Source organism: Panthera pardus, unplaced genomic scaffold (assembly GCF_024362965.1).
Source record: "Panthera pardus isolate Hobbes unplaced genomic scaffold, ASM2436296v1 HiC_scaffold_16, whole genome shotgun sequence".
In the NCBI taxonomy this organism is placed as follows: domain Eukaryota; kingdom Metazoa; phylum Chordata; class Mammalia; order Carnivora; family Felidae; genus Panthera; species Panthera pardus.
In genome coordinates, this window is record NW_026526721.1 from 69,729,991 (window position 1) to 69,751,433 (window position 21,443).

Below are 21,443 nucleotides of genomic sequence, written 5' to 3' on the forward strand. Positions count from 1 at the left end.
ACTGAGTCTGCAGTCGCTCTAGGACTGTCCAGACTCTTTCTCTGAGGCTGCATCAAGCGCCTCTTCCCTAGAAGAGTCCTGAGCTAGGTCTGGTGTGAGGCTCTACACAGAGCCCCCTGTGCTTCTGGACCGTGCATTCTCACCTTCTAGAATGGAGTGCACACCACCTCTCTTTGATTTCAATGCCAAAGATGTTAGTGGGCCTTAAAGCTTGTCTGACCTCAACCAGATCTCTAAGCTTGACTTTTTTTCTTACTTCCGGCTCCCCACTGGCTTACCATTTCATAGCGGGCCCTGGACCTCTCACTCTGGAACTTTGCAAACTCTCTCCGGTCATGGATGGTGACGAGCAGCTTCCAGATGGCCAGGAGTGCAATCCCAATCAGGAGGATACTGCCAACCACAGCCAAGAGGATGGTCGTGGCATTGGGGGCAGTTCCACACTCTGGAGGGGACCAGGAGAAACCATGAGCAAAGCCACTAGAATAGCATCCCTACCCCCTCCCCCACAATGTCAGGCCTATCTGGAACAACAGGTGCGCCTCTCTTCCTTCCACCTTCTACCAAACACCTTCCCTCTCTTCTCTCTTAGATCCTCATGCTGCTTTTGGGAGACCTGGGGGTGCTGGAAATTTTCTCCAATGCACACAAAGGGGAAGAGTCAAAGAGGGATGGTGACTGTTCCAATGCCACATGTAGAAGAGACCCTTGGTGGCCGCCCCCCTTTCTCCCAGACGCCATGGTGCACTGTGTGCTCAGCAGCACCTCCCCTTACATGAGTGTACGTGTGCCGGCCTGGCCCATTCTCCGCTCTCCAGACTTGATGTGTCTCAGCCTCCATGTAAATGGTTTCAGAGGCAGACTGGGCAGGCAGGAGGTTTCATGAAGCCGTATCCACAAGGGCTGGGCTGGAGGCCAGCCAACGTTTGTAACCCCAGAGTGTGGCCCTTTGGAGCGAATGTGCTTATTTTCAAAGAACCACAAAGACAGCGCTTGGGAACAAAGCCTCATTCTTACAGGCATGCATCTTGGGCTGGTACCACAGCACTTCCTCTGCCGCTGGCCCAGAGAAGGCGTATTATGTGGTCTGGCTCAATTTGGAAAAACAGTTTGCAAGGCTGTAAATTGAAGGGAGCAAAACCTTTTCTCCTCGCCCCTGTCCCCCTCCAGGGAAGCATAAAAGGGGTCATACTAGAAACCCTAATTACTCCAAAGCAAAAGGCCATTAGTCCCAGGGTCCAAAGCATGAGGCAGAATTATCAATGTCTGCACTAAGGCTTGGCCTCCTCAGTGGCCCAGGAGCTGAGCGTGGCAGTTTAACCCAGAGCCCCGTCTGCCCTTCTTGGACTTCACGGTGGCAAGTGCAGCTGCCCCTCCAGGGCTGTGTGTGTGTGTGTACCCAGATGGCCTGCCCAGCCTTGACCGTCCACGCCACCACCCCCCACCCCCCCGCCGCACACCCCCTGCAGAGCCTGTAGCTGCTCACGGCCATCAGCGTCAGCCGTGTAGGTGAAATGTGTGCTATGGCCACTTCTACCCCTGTGCTCCGTCTTTTCCAAGATGAGACACTATAACTCCCGTGCCTCCATGCCGTGACCTCCAGAGCTCTGCCCGGCAGTGGGTCCCCAGGTGTACATCGTCTTTCTTCCAAACTCCAGGAACTGGGTAGGGGTGGCCTTAGATCCCGGTCTTTATACAGAATTGTGACCCTTGTCTCTCTGGAGTTTGGAAAGCCAGTGAGGACAGAAGGGCGACAAGCCTAGAGCAGGGAAAGGTATCAGAAGCCGAACTCCCAGGGGGAACAGAGCCGGCCCTCACCCACCTGGCTCCCTGAGGACTGTCAGGTTGGCCCTCCCGCTGGGGAGCTCTGTGTAGGCGAACATCATGACACAGTCCTTGGCGGTTTTGTAGAAACAAAGCGCAGCCTCTTGGTCATCTTTCACTGGAAGAAAACCAGGTACAAGTGTCCTCTCGGAGCAACCCAGTGTGCTGATGGACAGGGTGGGGAGTCAAGCACCTCAGTTAGGAAAGGGGGTGCAGGGAGGCATGAAGCGGAGGCTGGGCCTTCACAAATGAGTTCGGGTTTCTCACGTGAAGAACGTGGGCCCAGCACGGAATCTGAATTGCTCTGGGAACACGAATCCCCTGAATGGTGAGGACTCCCTGGGGAATGCAAGAGCCCCCCCAGAGTGTTTGCTGGGAGCGATGTGAAACGGAAGAAGGCATTATGCTTGGAGGCGAGGTTGGTAAGTGGAAGTGCCCTGGACATTAAAGGGACACAGAAAAGAAGGAGCCATTCCGATGCCCTTTGGGGCCTGAGAGTTCACAGTTGAGTCCACTTGGCTGAGAGCCAGCTGTAGTGGCCAAGCATCAGCAGCTCTTTGGTAGGGTGTAAAACCAAAAGGACCCAAGGATGACGAGGACGTCTGGACAAGAGCTGGGCACCTGCCGTGGTGCCTCACCCACAGATGCCACGGGCCAGCGCCCGAGGCCAGGGCCGAGCCCAGACCACCCGCTCCACTCTTCTAGGGAGCAGTGCCCACCTGTCCCCACATGCCGTTAACCCAACATGATGGACTCATAATCCCCTGTCCAGATGTCACCTGCACTCCAAGGCTTCTCTGGGGAAGGGTTAGACTGATCTCTAGGAGGAAAAAGGAGCAGGGAAGAGGAAAGCAAAGGGGACATTGTTCAGCAATGGCCAATTGGTCCTGAAAAACAGCTGTGGATTGATGTTGTGGCGTGAAATGCTTTTTAGCTCTTGCCTTTGTGACCCTGTTGCTCAAAGGAGGGTTTTTTTGGTTGTTTTTGTTCTGTTTTGTTTTGTTTTGAGAGCGAGCGTGAGCAGGGGAGAGGCAGAGAGAGAGGGGGACAGAGAATCCGAAGCGGGCTCTGCATGATAGCAGAGAGCCCAATGTGGGGTTCAAACTCATGAACTGTGAGATCGTGACCTGAGCCGAAGTCAGAGGCTCAGCCAACTGAGCCACCCAGGTGCCCCTGCTCAAAGGAGTTTTAACCTGGAACCAGACAAATTAGTGTGGTTATCACATGGGAAATCCTGGACTTTTTCTCCTAGGCCCCATCCATAAGCCTGGCCTGGGTGAGTGTATGTGTATGAAGAAAGCCGAGAGAAGGAAGAAAGGAGGATAAACAGTGAATCTGAACAGAAAGCTTCTCACTGAGGATTACACTGAGAGGCAGCTGTGCATAACAGCTCAGAGCAAGGGCCTCAGTCAGGGGGCCACAGGAAGGCAGCATCTCCTTCCGACTGTGTGCGCCCAGGCGGTTGGGGCTGGGGAGTGGCGGGCACTGCCCCAGGTCTGCGGGCAGAACTTGCTGTGAGCCAGTCCTGAAGCACCAAGCAGACACGGTGGCAGGAAAATGGCCACGAGACAAGACTCGGTAGGCTCCCGACCGGCTCCCCTGGTCTAACACAAGCCCCGGCACGCAGGAGATGCTCAACGAACAAGTGCAGGCTGAATGCATGACTCAACATACTCGGGAGCCTCATGTGGCCACAGCGGTCGGTCAGAACCAGGGACGTCTACAGAGGGGGTGAGTCAGGACCAAGAGAGAAGGCAGGGGCTGGGAGCCTGCAGCAGCTGAGGTCAAGGTAGAGGGCAAGGCTGCTAGCAAGGGAGCCTCAGAGGCAGAATCCCTTTCATGGTACACAGTCTTATTCCCCTCCCGCCCCGCCTCACCATTTTAAATGTATAATTCAGTGGCTTTAGTATATTTACAATGTTGTGTAACTATTCCATCCAATTCCAGAACATGTCCGTCACCCCAAACAGACACCATCTTTGTTAGCGCTCAGCCCCAGTTCCCTTCTCTCCCAGCCCTGACAACCACCAATCTATTTCCTGTCTCTGTGCTTTTGCCTATTTTGGACATTTCACATAAATGGAATCCTACGATATATATCCTTTCCGTGTGGCTTCTCACACATAGCATAGTACTTTCAAGAGTCATCTCTCTTGCAGTGTGCATCAGGACGCCATTCCTTTTTCCACTGTATGGATGTACCACATTTTATTTTTCCATTCATCAGTTCATGTACATTTGGGTTGGTTCTCATTTTTCACTCTAATGAATAAAGCTGCTATGAACATTTGTGCACAAGTTTTTGTGTTGACGTGTTTTCAGTTCTCTTGTGTATATACCCGGGAGTGATGTTACTGAATTGTGCGGTAACTCCATTTAATTTGCGGGGAACTGCCAGACCATTTTCTAAGTAGATGCACAAATCTACACTACCACCACACTGTATGAGGGTTCTGACATAGGGGCACTTTGATTCGGTGTAATTATTTATAGTGCTCCAGACCACTTCCAAAGCCGGTCACGTGCATACGGGGCTAAGATATGTGATTTGCATTTAGAAACTCCTCAGCCTGGACAGAAATGTCTGTACTAGTTAAGGGATGGAGGCATCCCAGAAAGGGTGAAACACAAAGGTCTGTGCACCTCTGTCTGAGCCACCCTGTGGGCTCCCACTCAGAATGGACTTCTAGCCATTTGTTCAGAGGTAAAGCAAAGGGTTGGATGGATGGAGTCAAACTGGAGAGGTCAGAATGAGAAGAACCCTAAAATGTGATCTGCCACGAAAGATAACAGAACAAGGAGTGAGCGACAGCTGCAGGAACAGGTGCCTGTTGCCGGGGGGACAGTTGGGACAGCACTCAATCCCAGTGCTGGGATCACTGTGCAATCTAGGCCACACGAGACCCCTGCCCCTTCTGATGCCTTGCAGCATCATGAGAGCCACACCAGGCTGAGGCCAATGTGGTAAAGACTAGGCAGCCATTCATCAAACAGGGTTTCCCTGCCTCCTGGGCACACGACTTGACTACATTTCCCAGCGACCCTTACATCTAAATGTGTCCAAACAACTGAGTTGGAGTCGTGAGCACCATTTCCAGGCCTGGCCGATAACAGCATCTCACATGATCCCTCACTGTCTTCCCCCATTTGCTGACTGAGTGGAGAGGATTCCAGGGACCTTGAGGAGAATAGAACCTTCAGGTAGAGGGAGCCTGGTTTCCTGAATGACCTTATCAACCAAGGCCTTATCAACCAAAAAGTCTTCAATGGACTCTCAGTGAGTGACTTATATTTAGTTAAGTCACTGAGGTCTGGGATTTGTTATAGCAGCTAACATGACTTGTCCTAACTAATATACCAACTTCTCCGAGAGCCTGGGAGATGTGACTAAGATGGGGCTCCAGTGATGGTGCAGAAAGTTATGAACAAGAAGTCTTACACCCCAGAGAGCCCAGGGACCCAACAGTAGTATCCAGGACACTGACGTCATGCTTCTCAACTCCAGACTAGAACCACCCTGCTCCCTACCAGGTGGCCCTGAGAATCGATGGTCTCCACAGAGGAGGAAGCCTCAAGGTGTCTACCACAATACAAAAGGGAACAGTTACCCAGGACCGCTTGGACACACTCACCAATGGTGTCCACCCACGTGATCACCTCATCCTTGCACAGGTTTTGGCAGGTCTGGTTGTCGACCGGGTCCCCCACGTGAAGTAGCAAGCACTCAACACAGTCTCTTTGGAAAAGAGGCAATAAACGAGGGTGTTAGATGCTGTGCGGTGGTTCCCCACAGGTAACTGAGCTCCCAGGGGTGCACTGCCCACTCTTCTGCTGGGCCTGGGCCCTTGAAGGTTCTACTTCACCCTATCTTCAGATTTTTGGCCTCAGTCAGTGTTTCTGCTGGCCTCTGGTTGCCCAAGGGTTCTTGGAGAAACATGTGAGTTTAGAGGCATGCCTGGTCTACACATCAAGTTGCAGGTTAGAGACTTTCCCATTTTTTTTTAAAGTAGGTTCCATGCTGGGTCTTGAACTCATGATTCTGAGATCAAGACCTGAGCTGAGATCAAGAGTCATCCACTTAACTGACTGGTGCCCCAGAAACCATTCAATTTCTGATACCAGGAGCCAAACCCATCTTCACTCAGCTGTATCACATGCCTTTGAAGAGTCTGCTCCAAGCAGGAAACTTTGGAGTGATTAAAAAAATGGGGTTCCTGGCCTCATAGAGGGGTCCTCACACCCCCCTGGCCAGTGCTTAATGCTGCCAAATTGCCCCATTTCCCAGGATTCCTACTAGGGGATCACTGCCAGGGCAGGGCCCTTAACCCTCCCACATATTAGACTCTCCAGGAGGCTTTCTAGAAAATACCATCTCCAGGGCCTGACCACACCAATGGGATCCACACCTCTGGGGCAGAGCCTGGGCTTCTGGATTCAGATTCACACAGTGAGGGTTGTGAACCATTGTCCTGGAGCCCTTCTCCCTCCCAGATGGAGCCTGCCTGGAGGGTTCTACCCTCTATGAGTTGGTCTACACTAGACTCTGGTAGAGGCTACAGGGTGGCAGTCTCCTTCCAGGAAACCCACATTTCAACAGGGGCCTTCTGGAGAAATTGGGTTAGGAGCCAAAAAGTCTCTTTTGAGCCCCTTCTCCTCCCACCTCAGGTGCACAGTTTAAGTCAGATATTGTTATTGTGTAAAAATGCTTACGTAAAATGCTCAATTAAGGATCAGTACCCTACTTCCCATAGTCAAACCCAGTTCCAGACAGTCCCCATCTACCTTCACTTTACATCAGTGAGAACAGAATCCCGAGGCTGTGGGGCCAGAGAAGCAAAGCTTTCACAAAAGGTCTGTGATGCCTGCAGTGGTGGGAGAGGGGCCCGACCCCTCTGGGGGACTGTGGGATGGGGGAGCACAAACAGAACCCCAGGGAGGAGCAGGCTGGGCAAGACAACCAGCTGACAGTTAATTCTCAGGGACTTAGTGGGGTGATGGTGCCCGGTGGCGATGGGGGTGGCTGCCCCAGAAGCAGGGGCTTCCTTGAGACTGGGTTAGGGCCCAAGGGCCGAATCTGTGGAACACAAGTGCTGATACCACAGAGCCACAGTGACCCGGGGGATGGCCACTCTGCTTACCCATAGGCCCATGGGGACCAGTGAGGTTATGTGTCTGGAAAGCTCTCTGGCAAAAATGTAGAGGGATGTACAACCACGATGCACGGCCTGAATTACCATCATCTGTTTTTTTAATTCCTTGAGATTGAGGCCAGTTACTAGATTTCCAGGGGAGAAACTTCAGGGGAGCAGCAGAACTGGAAAGGAGCTGGACAGCACTTCAAGCGCCCCCCTTTGAGGCCAGGGGAGACAGCAGGGCCATGAGACGCTGTGGCCGCAGCTGCAGCACCCAGTGCCCTGCCTCTCGGTAAGCCCCTCCCAAGTCCTCACTTCCCTTTCTGAACGTTGGGGAGGAAAGCAGGCAGGACTTTCTTAGGAATTCAGGGGTGCCGAGGTGGCTCAGTTAGTTGAGCGTTTGGACTTTTGATTTTGGCTCAGGTCATGATCTCATGATTCATGAGATCCAGCCCCACATCAGGCTCATGCACTGACAGCTTGGAGCCTGGTTGGGTCTCTCTCTCTCTCTCTCTGCCCCTCCCCGGCTTGCGCTCTCTCGCTCTCTCTCAAAATAAATAAACAAGGAAAAAAAAAAAAGGAATGCAGCTACCCCAGAATTGGCCATAACATCCCACTCTCCTGGAACACTCCATAGAAACATTCTGGAGTTACAAACAAGTTGGTAATGTTTGCATTTCCCCTGAGGCCAGAGTCCCAGAGTGCAGACAACTGAGACTTGGCTGCAGGCCAGGAAGGGGCGGTTTAGCTCTGGCCCTTTCTCCGGCCTCTGGGATTAGCACACCACAAGTGACCCCCAAGCTGACCCTCCTCTCAGCGAGGATTCGCCAGCCTTCCAACTGCAACCGTTGTTATTAAACCACAGGGCCACTTCCAGGAAACGTTCCCTAATTATCCATGTGGATTTATCAGTCTAACTTGTGTGCTCCACATACTGGGCTGAAACTTGTGATATATTGTAGTCATGTGTTAAAATAAGTCTGGCCTTTTAAACAAACAAGTTGCTGAGAGAGACTTTACTCAGAGAGCCTGTTAATTGAAATCAGCTGAGCCTGAGTGTGAACTCACCCAAGGTGAAGGGTATGTTTGGTTAGTTCTAGAAAGTGGAGACTGGCTGTTCTGAAACCCCAAGTGGGGAGGGTGGGGAAGACAAGGCATTCAAAACCTGGTGGTTCTTGGCAAACCAACAAGTAGAAAAACATCACATAAGTCACTTTCAAAGGGAATGTGTTTAAAAAAAAAAAAAAAAAAGAAGTTGCAACTAGGCTTTGAAAGAAACAGAGAGCATCAGTGTGGCCCAGAGATAAAGAAAAAGGAATAGTGAGGTTTCCTTATGGCATCTCTTTGCTCTCCTTGTGTCGTTAGTATTGCTTACTGGATAACAAATTATCAGATACTGTTTCTTCTCGGAAATGAATGCTTTAAACATTTAAAGCTACGGTTGTTGTGCCCTTTTGACCTAAAGCTAATGTTGTCAGGCCTTTTAACTGACCTACGCCAAAACTGCATTGCCTTGCTGCTCGAGGGGAATGGAAGAAACGGGCTTGATCTACTTTTATTGATTCCATGTGTGTTGTCCTAGCTTGCCCCCCTCCCTCCGCTAACCTCGTGTGTCCCAAGGACAGCCCGAAACAGCTCTGCGAGAGGAGCTGGGGGAGCGCGCCCCGCTCCGTCATAAAACGTGGGTGATGGCTGTGATTCCACGCTCACACGGCCCCAGCTACTTGGGCTCCAGATCCAGGATCCTACCCTCCTCCCCTGGGACGTTGCTATTTGGATTTCTGTCATTTCTCCACTCTTAGCAGGTCTAAAGTGGGTCTGCTTTTCTTCTCCCTCCCTTTCCCCGGCTCTTCTCCAATTACACAAAATAAAATCTGGTCCTGTCTATCTTGTCTCTCGATCTACAGCCAGCTTTCAATTACCCACGCCTGGATTATTTGAGGCAAACATCCAAGTAGGGGTTGTGCCACCCAGAACATTTCTGAGCAAGGACCGACCAGCAGCCAAGGCAGGCTCGGAGAGCATGAACTCCTTTCTTTATCAGCCCAAGCCAGACATGTGGAGGGGAAATCTGCCAAAAGAAAATTGCACAGTTGCGTTCCCCAGCCCAAGAGAAACGACGTCTGTACTATTATTTGTTTCTGATTATCTGTGCCTGTTTCCCTCACGCCGGGCCCCCTAGCGTGGATGATGATGACACAGCTGTTCCTTTAGCAAAATTCAAGAGAAACGGTCACTCATGCCTTCCTGATGGCATAGCTCCTGGATCCCTTTAATTCCCGCCCATTCGCACACTGGCAGAGGGGGAAGGGCAGAGCTGCGGGGAGGTCAGCATGGAGAACGTGACCCCGTGGCTGAGTCAGTGGAGGCGCGGTGCCCACTGTCCAGACAATCTCTGCATTCAGCTGCAGTGCAGGGCCAGCGTTCCATTATCTGTATAAATGGAGCAGAAAATTCAAAAGCCATTGTGGTTTGTTTCTGGCATGTCTTATCTAGGTCGAATGCCCTCCTATCTGATCCATGTTCTGATTATGTTTTGTTCCAAGCAACATTTGCCATACGGTGTCCTGTGAAACATTATTTGGGAAATGTTAATGTCGGGGAGGGGATCCAACTTGTTTGAAAAACAGAAGCATACTACATCCCCCTGTGAAATACTCAATAGCACTCAAAAGGCTCTGAGAAGCCACTATTTTGGTACCCAAACCAGTTGAAATTAATTTAGTGATCTGGTAACTTCTAAGTTGGGGAATAGAATAACAGTCTTTTTTTTTTTTTTTTTTTTTTGGTTCTGTTTTTATTTTCTTACAAAATCCCCTTTAACTGTATATTAAAATAGTGTCTTTGAAACACTGGTAGGAACCAGTGTTTCAAAGACACTATTTTAATATACAGTTAAAGTTTAGTTAATGTTCGTATGAGTTTAGCTCCCCAGAAAAGGCTGGGCAGTGGAAAATGCGGGGGATGGGGACTAAGAGGTGGGCCGGCCGCAAGGGCTGACAGGCTGAAAGATGGGCCTGGTCTGGGGTGAGAAGCGGGAGTGAGGGTGCCATTACCTCTTGGTGCTGCAGGCATCTGGGCAAGTCGGGCATTTCTCACACGTCTCCCCAAAAGCTCCTGGTTCTGTGCACTGGCATTGCCCACAGACACAGTGCCCACGGTCGCTGCAGATCTGGCCATCCTTGGCCAAGCATGTGCTGATGTCTGTTGAGCAGTTACAGTTGTCCCCAATGTAACCTGCGTGGCACTTGCATTCTCCACAGTGACACTCGCCGTGGCCTAAAGGGACACACACAGCACATCAGCGCCTGCCTGCATGAACACATAACCAACCACCCAGCGTCTGCCTTGCACCAAGACAATGGGGAGCCAATACAACTGTGCCCTCCAACTCTGTTTGGGCAGACAGAGAGGGCCTAGAGCCCACATGCTTGCATAGCAGGGGGCCGGGCAGCTTGTGTGGCCCAGCTAGGTCTGGGGCGGTGCTCTACGTTGGTCCAGAATTTGACCAAGTAACACCACAGGACCATGACCCCAGAGAGTTTCTTCCTGTCTCAGTTGTCATGTGAAGAATGGCCACCAAATATGTCCGCTTCCAAATCCCCAGAGTAAATGTTACCTCCTGCAGATATGACTAGGTGAAGGATTTTGAAATGGGAGGTTCTCCTAGGTTCTCCAGGTGGGCCCCAATGCCATCACAAGGGTCCCTAGAGGACGAAGACAGAGGGAGACTGGACCACAGTGGTGATGGGACAACAGAAGCAAGATGCTAGCTCCTGCCTTTGAAGACGGAGGAAGAGGCCACAGAGCCAAAGAATGTGAGGAATGCAGCTCTAGAAGCTGGAGACGGCAAGGACATGGATCCTCCCGAGAGCCTCGGAGGGAGTATGGCCCAGTCAGCCCGGTGACTTTAGCCCAGACCTCCAGAATTCAAGAGAATAAATCCATGTTGTTAAAGGCCACTAACTCTGTGGTAATTTATTACAGCCACAGCGTGCAGTGATGCTGAATTCTGGCTCCGGCCTCAGAGCCGTAGCCCCGAGTGGGATGATTCGGGCACAGGTGCCAAGGTCAGCAGTGGCTAATTGAACAGCACTCCCTATATACACATCAGGCTTTGCAGCATAAACTTGAGCAGTTTCTACAACGGGGCCATGTGGCAGGGACTGTTCCCTCCCTCACATCACAGCTGCCGCAGATGAGACACAGAGATGAAGCTGCTTGTTGAAGATCACCTGCCTGTGGTGGAGTCAGGACTCACACCAGGGAGTCTGAACCCCAGCACCCACTGCCTCTCTGGAGGAAAGACAGCAGAGTAGGCCCTAAGCAGGTGGACAACCAGTGGAAGATTGCCCTGCTCTCCTTTGTAGGAGGGCAAGGGGCTGGGCATGCCCCTTGCAGGCGTCAAGGGCAGAGGCTCACTGGGCTCAGAGGACAAGTGTCAGCGTGAGTGAATGTGTCGCTCAGGGAAAAAAAAGCATGGAGAGCGCCATCTTCCAAGAGCGCCAAAAGCCTGACAATGGATTCTCGATCCTCTGCACTAACAGAGGCAGAAAGCAGCGCTACGGCACTTAACTTTACAAAATTTCCCTTACACTATTATGACAGCATGCTTTCCTTCCTGATGACATTTTGCTAAGGCTAAGACTAAAAGAACCAAGAATTGGGGCGCCTGGGTGGCTCAGTAGGTTAAGCGTCCTACTTTGGCTCAGATCATGATCTCATAGTTCGCGGGTTTGAGCCCCGTGTTGGGCTTTGTGCTGACAGCTCAGAGTCTGGAGCCTGCTTCAGATTCTGTCTCTCTCTCTCTCTCTCTCTCTCTCTCTCTCTCTCTGCTCCTCCCCCACTCACGCTCTGTCTCTCTCTCTCTCTCAAAAATAAACAAACATTAAAAGTAAATTTAAAAAATGAACCAAGAATCTGTATCATTGCGCAGCCAGTTACATACTAGCAGGAGACCGCAGCAGTGGGCGATGGGCATCAGACAGGTGGAGGCCTTGCATTTTACTCCCACACCTGAGCCAGTTATCCCAGTAGCTGGATCCCAGCACCTTCTGTGAGACCACCAATGAATGTGACCCACAATTTAGTTCAGGACCTAACTCCAGAGAGCTTCTTCACCGGCCACTTACTTCCTGCCCACCCCCCCTCTCCTGCTCTGTCGGCTCCGTGGTGCCTAGAATCTGCAGGCAGGAGGGAGGCCATCTAGAGCGACCAAGTCTCCCAACCTTCCCGGGGCCAGACAGCCTCTCTGTTTGCACCGAGACTCAGAGCCTCAGCAGATACTGTGCCGGGCGAGAGCCCCCTCCCATTGCCTGCGCAGTGCCGAGGCATATGGCAACCCTCTGGGAAAGGTGAGGAAAGCCAGCAGGAGGCTGGGTGCAGTCTAACTGCCTAGGAGCTGGCATGTGAAGGTGAGGTACAGGAGTGGGCAGCACACCTACTCAAGGGTTACACAAGGTGGGGGCAGGGGGCTGGAGGGCACTGGCAGCAGAGTGCACGGCTCCCACGGGAGGGCGGCTGCAGACCCCTCCTCTAGCCCGGTCTGTGAACAGTGCAGGTTTCAAGGCTTGGCAGGCAGGAAGCCACCCCCCACAGGAAGCCTTCCCGAATGAAATGGATCCAATCTGCACAGCCCCTTCACTCTCCAGCCTCAGGGGCCACACTGGTCAAGAGCCTGTTTCAAATTAAAAATGGGTCACTGTCGAGGGTAATTCCCCCCCCCCCCACCACCATTTTATTATGAAAGTTTCCAAACCTGCAGCCAAGTTGAAAGGATTGTACAGTGAACATCCATATGCTTGTCACCCACACTCCACCGTTAGCGTGTTACCTGCTGCTCTATCGCACATCCACCCCACCCCCTCCACTGGTCAGTGCAGTTTCCAAAACGCGTTTCCAAGTGAGCTGCAGATATGAGTGCACTTCTGGGGAAGGTTTCGAACATAGCTCTGGCACTCCCCAGCAGCTTGTATGCCACACTTCCCATAAAGCATGGTCAGTGCCGTATTTACAAGCAGCACGACAGTACCTGGGTCAGAGGGACTGCTTTGCTGGAGACAGCAGGTGCTGTTTTTCTCCCTGCTCTAATTGTGTGTGGCAGCAACATAACATTAGCCAATAACAACCTGACACCGTATTCCAACGTGCCAACATTCTGGAGAAGAGGCAGGATATCATTTGGTTGAAGAGTTGGGTTTCAGGTGAAGTGTGTGTGTGCTGAAGGAAGAACTTGCTCCCCATGGTGACTGGGCATCGAAGTGACAGAACCTGCTTGCTGAGAAGGCACCTGCTTGAGCCAAGTTCAAGCTCTGTGCTCTCTGCCATGACGCCAGATCAGCAACGAGCCTGGCTATGTTGGATACATCTGACACCACACAGGCCCGAGAGCCCCCAAACCCAGCCAGAGGTCAAAGGAGTTGAGTGCGTCCCAGATCTAGGGCTCAGGCAGAGAAAGTTAGGGGTCAAGGGCAGGAGAGGGACAGGACTCCCCACCAGAGACATGAGCCATTCCAGAAAGCCTCCCACGACACCTGAGCAGTGAGGACATGACAAGAAACAATGTGTAAGATAAAGTAGACAGAGCACAGACAGCCCCTGCCCACTTAAGTGGGGTGAGCAAGCAGCTGGGTGCTGAGGGGCTGTGGGACATCAGGAAATCCTTATCCATGTGGCTTTTGGCCTCAGAAATTTGACAACTCCAAAGTCAAGTCCCAGCAAGTCAAAGCAGGGCAGCCTCCGGGTCTGGTGAAATGGCGGCGACCTCTCAAAGGCTTGTCCTCACTGGCTCCCTGGCTCCCTTGCCGGCCCCAGTTTGTCCGGCGGTTCTTCCACTCTCAAAGACAGCTTGAAGCAGCTATGGCAAAGATGTGGCCTGTGCTCTCATGTCCTCCTCCCCATCCATGGCACATCACACCATCTGATCACGGGAGCCTTGGCTTGGTCTCAGGATCCCCCTCAACACAGTACTCCAAGCAGGTTCTACCAACTAGGGGGACTGGCACAGAAGACACAACCATTTGCCATCTTGGTTTAAAGCTTTCAAGCCTCCTTGAGAAAGCATGACCCATACAGGTTTTCAAAAACTGGGTCAGTCAGTGAAGAAATGGGCAGAAAACATGAATAGACACTTCTCTAAAGAAGACATCCGGATGGCCAACAGGCACATGAAAAGATGTTCAACGTCGCTCCCTATCAGGGAAATACAAATCAAAACCACACTCAGATACCACCTCACGCCAGTCAGAGTGGCCAAAATGAAGAAATCAGGAGACTATAGATGCTGGAGAGGATGTGGAGAAACAGGAACCCTCTTGCACTGTTGGTGGGAATGCAAATTGGTGCAGCCGCTCTGGAAAGCAGTGTGGAGGTTCCTCAGAAAATTAAAAATAGACCTACCCTATGACCCAGCAACAGCACTGCTAGGAATTTATCCAAGGGATACAGGAGTACTGATGCATAGGGGCACCTGTACCCCAATGTTTATAGCGGCACTCTCAACAATAGCCAAATTATGGAAAGAGCCTAAATGTCCATCAACTGATGAATGGATAAAGAAATTGTGGTTTATATACACAATGGAATACTACGTGGCAATGAGAAAAAATGAAATATGGCCTTTTGTAGCAACATGGATGGAACTGGAGAGTGTGATGCTAAGTGAAATAAGCCATACAGAGAAAGACAGATACCATATGGTTTCACTCTTATGTGGATCCTGAGAAACATAACAGAAACCCATGGGGGAGGGGAAGGAAAAAAAAAAAAAAAGAGGTTAGAGTGGGAGAGAGCCAAAGCATAAGAGACTGTTAAAAACTGAGAGCAAACTGAGGGTTGATGGGGGGTGGGAGGGAGGGGAGCGTGGGGGATGGGTATTGAGGAGGGCACCTTTTGGGATGAGCACTGGGTGTTGTATGGAAACCAATTTGACAGTAAATTTCATATATTAAAAAATAAAAAATAAATAAAAAAAAATAAAATGGAAGAGAAACTAAAAAAAAAAAAAAAAAAACAAAAAAAAAAACAAAAAAAAAAAAAAACTGGGTCAGTATGGTTACACTTTACCCTGATCCAAATGTCTCAGATCCTGTAGTTGGGCCTCAACCTGTATGCACGGAGGTTCCCCACATCTTGTGGTCGGCCCTTAGTCTCTCCCAATGCCCTAGCAGGAACACGTTATTAAAATAACAAGGGTCATTTGGCCCTGTCCCAAGGATCAATAACCTACCAATCACCAGTAAAACTAAATGGGGGACTGGGGACATTATCCTGGTTAACAACACCCAGGGGGCCTTAAGCAAGGACTCTTCGGCAAAACACAGCTCCTTTATAATGCTACCCCCAACACCTTGGCAGAGTAAGTCGAATTTAATGATGCCTGTTTAATACCGTGCAGACATAAAAATATTTTCATTGCACATAGGTAGGGATACTGAAAGGCATGCGAAAGCACTTTGTAAGCTGTGACTTGCTACATGTGCAAGTTATTAATAGTACTACCTTTGTTAGAATGATTGATAGCTAAATGGACAGGAAGTTGTAAATGTGTCTATTTATACAGAATTTCAGCTCTACAGAATTCAACAGCTTTCCATCAGCAAAACAGTGCTTGTGTGGGCTGTGGGCCAAGACGTGGCCCCATGCCTCCCTTTATAAAATAGAATATCGGCTATTTAGGGGGAGGGGAGCCCTTAAAGCAGGCTGGGAAGGAGATGCCAGGGACAAGCGGGGGAGAACCAGTGGTTTGGAAGCCCAAAGAGACATGATCGGAAGCCCGAGCAAGCGCAAAAAGAGATCAGGAAGTGCAAATCCCAGGTGGCTACTGTGGATTTGCCACAATCTGGAGGGGTGAGGGCAGAATCCAGGGGGCAGTGAGGTGGCTGCAAGCAGGCAGCTCCCACAAGTGGTCTGGAAGTGTGGGAAGAGATGGGGAGGAAGGCAGACAGGATATTCTGAAGATGGGGTATATTTGTGCCTTCTTCTGACTGCAGACAAAGATTCAGAAGAGAAATGGTTTGGGAGGAAACGGAGAGATGGAGGGAATGGCACGCTCTAAAGAGAAGAGATTACAGCAGAGAAAGAGGCAGAGAGAAAGAGAGGGGACACGCTGAGGGGTGAGGACTGTGGCCAGAGTGCGATGTGCAAGTTTCCAGCTCCAGCCATGTTGAGAGAGGCTGAGAGGCTGCACGGAGCCAAGTTCAAGTATGTCCTCCACCATTCACTATGTCACCATGGGCAAGTCCCTAAACCTGTCTGATGATCTGTTTCCTCATCTGTCAACGAGGACAAATGCCCTCCTCGTAGAAATGTTGTCAAGAAATACGGTGCTATTGCAGGTAAAGCCCTCACTCAGCATCTGGTGCGTGGGGGCGCCCAGGAAACGGGCTAGAATTGCTATGAACCGCCACTGGAGCTGAGCAACAAGGCGCTTGGAGACCGATGCATTGGACAACTGTCTCAGGGAGATGCAGGGATGGTGGGGCCTGAGGGAGAGGGGGGAGCGTGAGGCGGGTCCCAAGGTCTTTGAGGAATGCAGGGATGGCCAGGATGTCAGTAAGGGGGGAGGGAGGGGAGAAAAGTCAAGGTGCACAACTCAAAGGAGGGGAGGGTGTGGGAGTAGGTGGAAAGCAAACATCCAAGGGGTCCTGAGGAGCTGGAAGAGTGCCGACCAGGAGGGGCCAGACTCCCAGGCTCCCCCAACTTCCCTCAGGGACCACCAGGAAAGAGAAGGGAGGGGGGGATTTCTGCACAGGCCCAGGATGAAGAGCAGCCTGTTTACCACGGAACATGGGTGGTGGAGAACAGGGTGGGGACACAACATTGGGAAAATGAGGCAGTGGTGCGTGGTGAACATGTGGCTTCCAGAATCACAGTGCCTGAGCTGGCCTCCTCAATCTGCCACTTACCAGCAGTTACTAATGTCTAACCCATCTGTATCTTGGTTTCTTCATTTTTTTTAAATGTTTATTTACTTTTGAGAGAGACAGACACACAATGTGAGTGGGTTAGGGGCAGAGGGAGAAGGGGTCACAGACTCTGAAGCAGGCTCCAGGCTCTGAGCTGTCAGCACAGAGCCTGACACGGGGCTCCAACTCACGAGCTGTGAGATCATGACCTGAGCCGAAGTCAGACGCTCAACCGACTGAACCACCCAGGAGCCCCAGTTTCTTCATTTTTAAATGGGGCTCATACGGGACACCTGGGCGGCTCAGTCGGTTAAGCATCTGACTTTGGCTCGAGTCATGATCTCGCAGTCTGTGAGTTCGAGCCCCACATCAGGCTCTGTGCTGACAGCTCGGAGCCTGGAGCCTGGAGCCTGCTTCGGATTCTGTCTTTCCCTCTCTATGTCTCTCTGTCTCTCAAAAATGAATAAATGTTTTTTAAAAAATTGTTTTTTAAATGGGGCTGATACAAATGCCCCCGTCATTGGTTTGCTGTAGGAGTTAATCACTTAACCTGAATAAAGCACTCACTCAGTGTTCGGCATATAGTAAGTGCTCCCTCACTGTTGAGGAAGCTCAGAGTAGATCTCGGAGGATGGGAAGAGAAGTACTTTCTGCGAGGTTGGGTCAAAAGCCGCCAGGGTTAAAATCTCCCATGAGGTTATGTATCCATGTCCAGCCCGAAGCGAGCACACCCAGGACCTGGTGCAGCTGTTCTGAGGCCTCCAGAGCCTCGGTGGGAAGGCTGATACCACAAAGGCACTCGAGGACCTGTGGGGACGCTCCCTGAGGCATGTCAGGCAGCACATAAGCGGTCCAGGAGGGAAGCCACCGCTCGCCCTCACCCCCAAGCTGGACTTGGACTCAGGGCCTGCAGAGGACCCAGATGGCCATGGGGTGACCTCGGAGGAGATGCCTGAGGGCAGTGGGGCAGGCCTGAGATGGGCAGAACCGAGAAGTGATTCTCTTCTCCCCATTCTCACCCAGCACAGGAGCAAGGGGTCACAACCAGGCAGACGTCAGACCCTTAGGGCACAAGCCAACTCTCCACAGCTGGTCCCCAAATAGTTTCCATCCAGCTCCGGAACACACTGTGGCTTCCTTCAGCAGCGGCTTCAGGCCCCTCCAGGAGTCCCAAGTCCGGTCCTAGCTCCCAGAAGGCCGGGGAGGGGAGGGAGGACTAAGCCCAGTTCCTGAGACAGGAAGGGCGCTTCCCTCCTCTTTCTCACGGTCCTGCCTCCCTCCCTCCCTCTCCCCACAGTCAGTGTCCCTCCCTCACACAAGCAGTTCCCTTCCTCTCACCTTCCTAGTTTCCTCTCCTCACAGACCCTGCACCCCTTCTCTCAGGGCTCTGCGTCTGCTCCCCAGTCTCCCCTCCTCTCATAAGAGGCAGCCCTGTAAATAGGAAGTGGTGAAGAGGAAAGAAAAAGAAGGGGCGTGTTCTGAAAATCTCTGCTCATTCGGGTGGCTACTGTGTCACCAAAGTCGGGTCTTGAATTCTCCAACAATTGGCTTAAAAAGAGCAGGAGGCCAACTCAGAACGTTACGTGCCTCCAGTCACCCCTGTCTGTGAGACTCGCGGCCCTGAGGGCTGCCAAGCCAGGGCACCAGAGCAACCAGGGTCAGAGGCCACCGTTCTGCCTCCTTTGACATCAGGGGGGGTGTTTGGAGTCCCCATTCGGAGCCTGTGGACACACAGCAGAGGGCCCTTGGCACACGTCCTGGCACAAACACAAATCGAGGAGAACAAAACCAGACACGGGCTCACCTCTCTGTGGCCAAACACATATGCAGGCTTCCAAAGGGCATGGCCTCTCTGTGTGGGGCTCCTGGGCAGGAAGGGGAAATCCCTCATAGGAAGTACTCTTCCTGGTTCGCTGCTGACAAGCAGGTTAGAGTTACATAACAGGCCCTCGTGTCCTCACAGGCCCTGCTCTGCCTGTGCTGTCTGCTATCCTCAGGGTGTCTCTGAGCCTGGTCCCATGGGAATGTGCCCCTCCCGTATCTTATCTTTCCCTTCTGTACACTGACTTGGTTCTAGAAAAAGTAAAGAAAGGAGATTTGGGATCTTAGCCTGGCTCCAGGCACTTTAGCAACAACTAAATAAACCTCCAGGGGCAAGAGAGATGTCGTTCTTGACAAGTGTACCTTTGCTCCACAGGCTTTCTGAGGCTGTAAACACAGCATTCTCCTGCCAAGGACCGTCGCTGACTGGAGAACTCGCTCTGCAAGGGCGGCTCCCCAACAAAGAAGCATAGCACTGCCCCGCCCCACACCAAGCCTGGACCTCAGCTCTCTCTGTCCTATCCTTGTCACTCTACTTGAAATGCCTCAGAAAAGCTCAGTTTGGGGACATCCTTTTTCAGCGGTGCTGCTGTGCAATCTCAGCTACCTACCTGCTATCTCGGGGCAGTGGTCCGGTTTTCTCGTCAATGAAAGAGGGATACTGCCTTGTCCCCCGTACAGGATTGGGAAAATTCTTTGTAATGTGCAATAGAGAATGTGTGGTGTACTGCCTCCAAGAGATTTTTAATTTCACTGGGACATCAAGCCACTTTTAAAATCTCTTCACCTAGAGAAACTTCATGGAATACTTACAACAGACTAGGCATTGTTCGAAGCCCTTTACATGGATTATTTCATTAGTCCCCCACGCCCCCCACCCCCCCCGCGCTGATAACCCTGTGCCATGGTACAAGCACCACCCTAATTTTCCCAGAGCTGGCAAATGAGGCACAGAGAGGCCAAACGAGGCCAAGTAATTTATCCAAAGCTGCACAGCAAGCAGGTGTCAGGGCAAGGATCTAAACCACATTTGTTTGACTCTGGAGCCCATATTCCTAACCACTGCACACACTGCTTCTGCAGTATCATCCAGTCATGATTACGTGATAACAATTAAAATAGCATATGGGATATGGGGAACCTGGGTGGCTCAGTAGTTTAAGCGTCCTACTTTGGCTCAGGTCATGATCTCATAGTTTGTGCGTTTGAGCCCCGTGTTGGGCTCTGTGCTGACAGCTCAGAGCCTGGAGCCTGAGCTTCGGATTCTGTGTCTCCCTCTCTCTCTGCCCCTTCCCGGCTCATGCTGTCTCTCTCTGGCTCTCAAAAAAATTTTTTTTTAATTTTAAAAAATAACATATGGGATAAATGTTCAAAGAGCCCAGGATGTGGTACAGTTAAAAATGTGCAACACAGCCATCCACAAGACTCGCTCTTTTAACCACTGATCCTTCAAGTACTCTTGGCCTCTTCTGTAAAGCAAGGGTGGTAGATCAGGTGGGCTCTCCAGTTCCTCCACAACCATCATAACGCTGCTTAAGGTCAGGGCACAGAGAAATGTGGAGAGCCCGATGTGGGCTTCAGGCTCAGCTGTGGGTTTCAGAATAGTAGAGGAGAGAAGGCATTTGGGATGCAATAAAGCAGCACAAGCTCACACGTGACGATGAATAGGGTGGGCAGCTGGGAAGGGAAGTATTTGAAGAGGAGAGGTTTTGGGGAGCCTGGGTGGCTCAGTCAGTTGAGCGGCCGACTTTGGCTCAGGTCATGATCTCGCGGTCCGTGAGTTCGAGCCCCGCGTCGGGCTCTGTGCTGACAGCTCAGAGCCTGGAGCCTGTTTCAGATTCTGTGTCTCCCTCTCTCTGACCCTCCCCTGTTCATGCTCTGTCTCTCCCTGTCTCAAAAATAAATAAAACGTTAAGAAAAAATTTAAAAAAAAAATGAAGAGGAGAGGTTTTGGGGAGCCTGGGTGGCTCAGTCAGTTGAGCATCAAGACTTTAGCTCAGGTCATGATCTCTCTGTTCCCGAGTTTGAGCCCTCCGTTGGGCTCTGTGCTGATAGCTCAGAGCCTGGAGCCTATTTTGGGTTCTGTGTCTCCCTCTCTCCCTCTCTCTCTCTCTCTGCTCCTCCTCTGCTCATGTTCTGTCTCTCTCAAAAATAAATAAAGATTAAAAAAAGAAAAGAAAAAAGGAGAGGTCTACTAGGATGGGAAGAGAGGGTGTAGAAATAGATACAGGCCTATTGCATGTACATATATATGAATGAATGGACAAGTAGATGGTAAAAGGGAGGGAAGGAAGGAGATTATGGAGGAAGGAGGCCTGAGCGTTAGACTAAGGAGTTTGAATTTATCCCTTAGGCCCTAAATGGCCTGACAATAGACTCCTATTACTTGAGGTAAGCCACAAGCCTCACCTGGATGCCACAGCATCCTCCTGGCTGCCTTCCCATTCTATGGTCTGTCTCCCCCCCAAGTCAGTTTCCACCTGGGCTCCACAGCGTTTCTCTAAAATATAAACTACGTGATGATGCTCTTGCATAAAGCCCTTCCATGGCTTCTCATCACCTACAGCATAGCTTCTACGTCTCTACTTTGTGGTGCAACATCCCAGGCTACCCTGTGAGTCTCTTCAGCCGTCCCTGCTTTCCAAGGCATCCCGGGTTCTGGCCATCCCCACAAACGTGCAGCCTCTATGAGGTGCTGAACATCAGCATGTTTTGGTTTTGCAACGATCGCCTTGCGGTGTGGAGAACAGATAGACCAGGA

General features: G+C 51.3%; 1 protein-coding gene across 2 annotated transcripts in view; it reads right to left on the minus strand.

Annotated features, from left to right (window-relative positions):
- The window catches only part of ITGB5 (integrin subunit beta 5), a 122,453-nt gene that overhangs the window by 1,112 nt on the left and 99,898 nt on the right, over window positions 1-21,443 (minus strand). For both annotated transcript variants that reach the window (XM_053903460.1, XM_053903459.1), the window contains 4 exons: window positions 10,013-10,235; window positions 5,457-5,560; window positions 1,823-1,942; window positions 279-445 (listed from right to left, as the gene is read on the minus strand). In XM_053903460.1, the coding sequence (XP_053759435.1) occupies window positions 279-445; window positions 1,823-1,942; window positions 5,457-5,560; window positions 10,013-10,235 (614 nt within the window). The remainder of the gene's footprint in view (window positions 1-278; window positions 446-1,822; window positions 1,943-5,456; window positions 5,561-10,012; window positions 10,236-21,443) is intronic.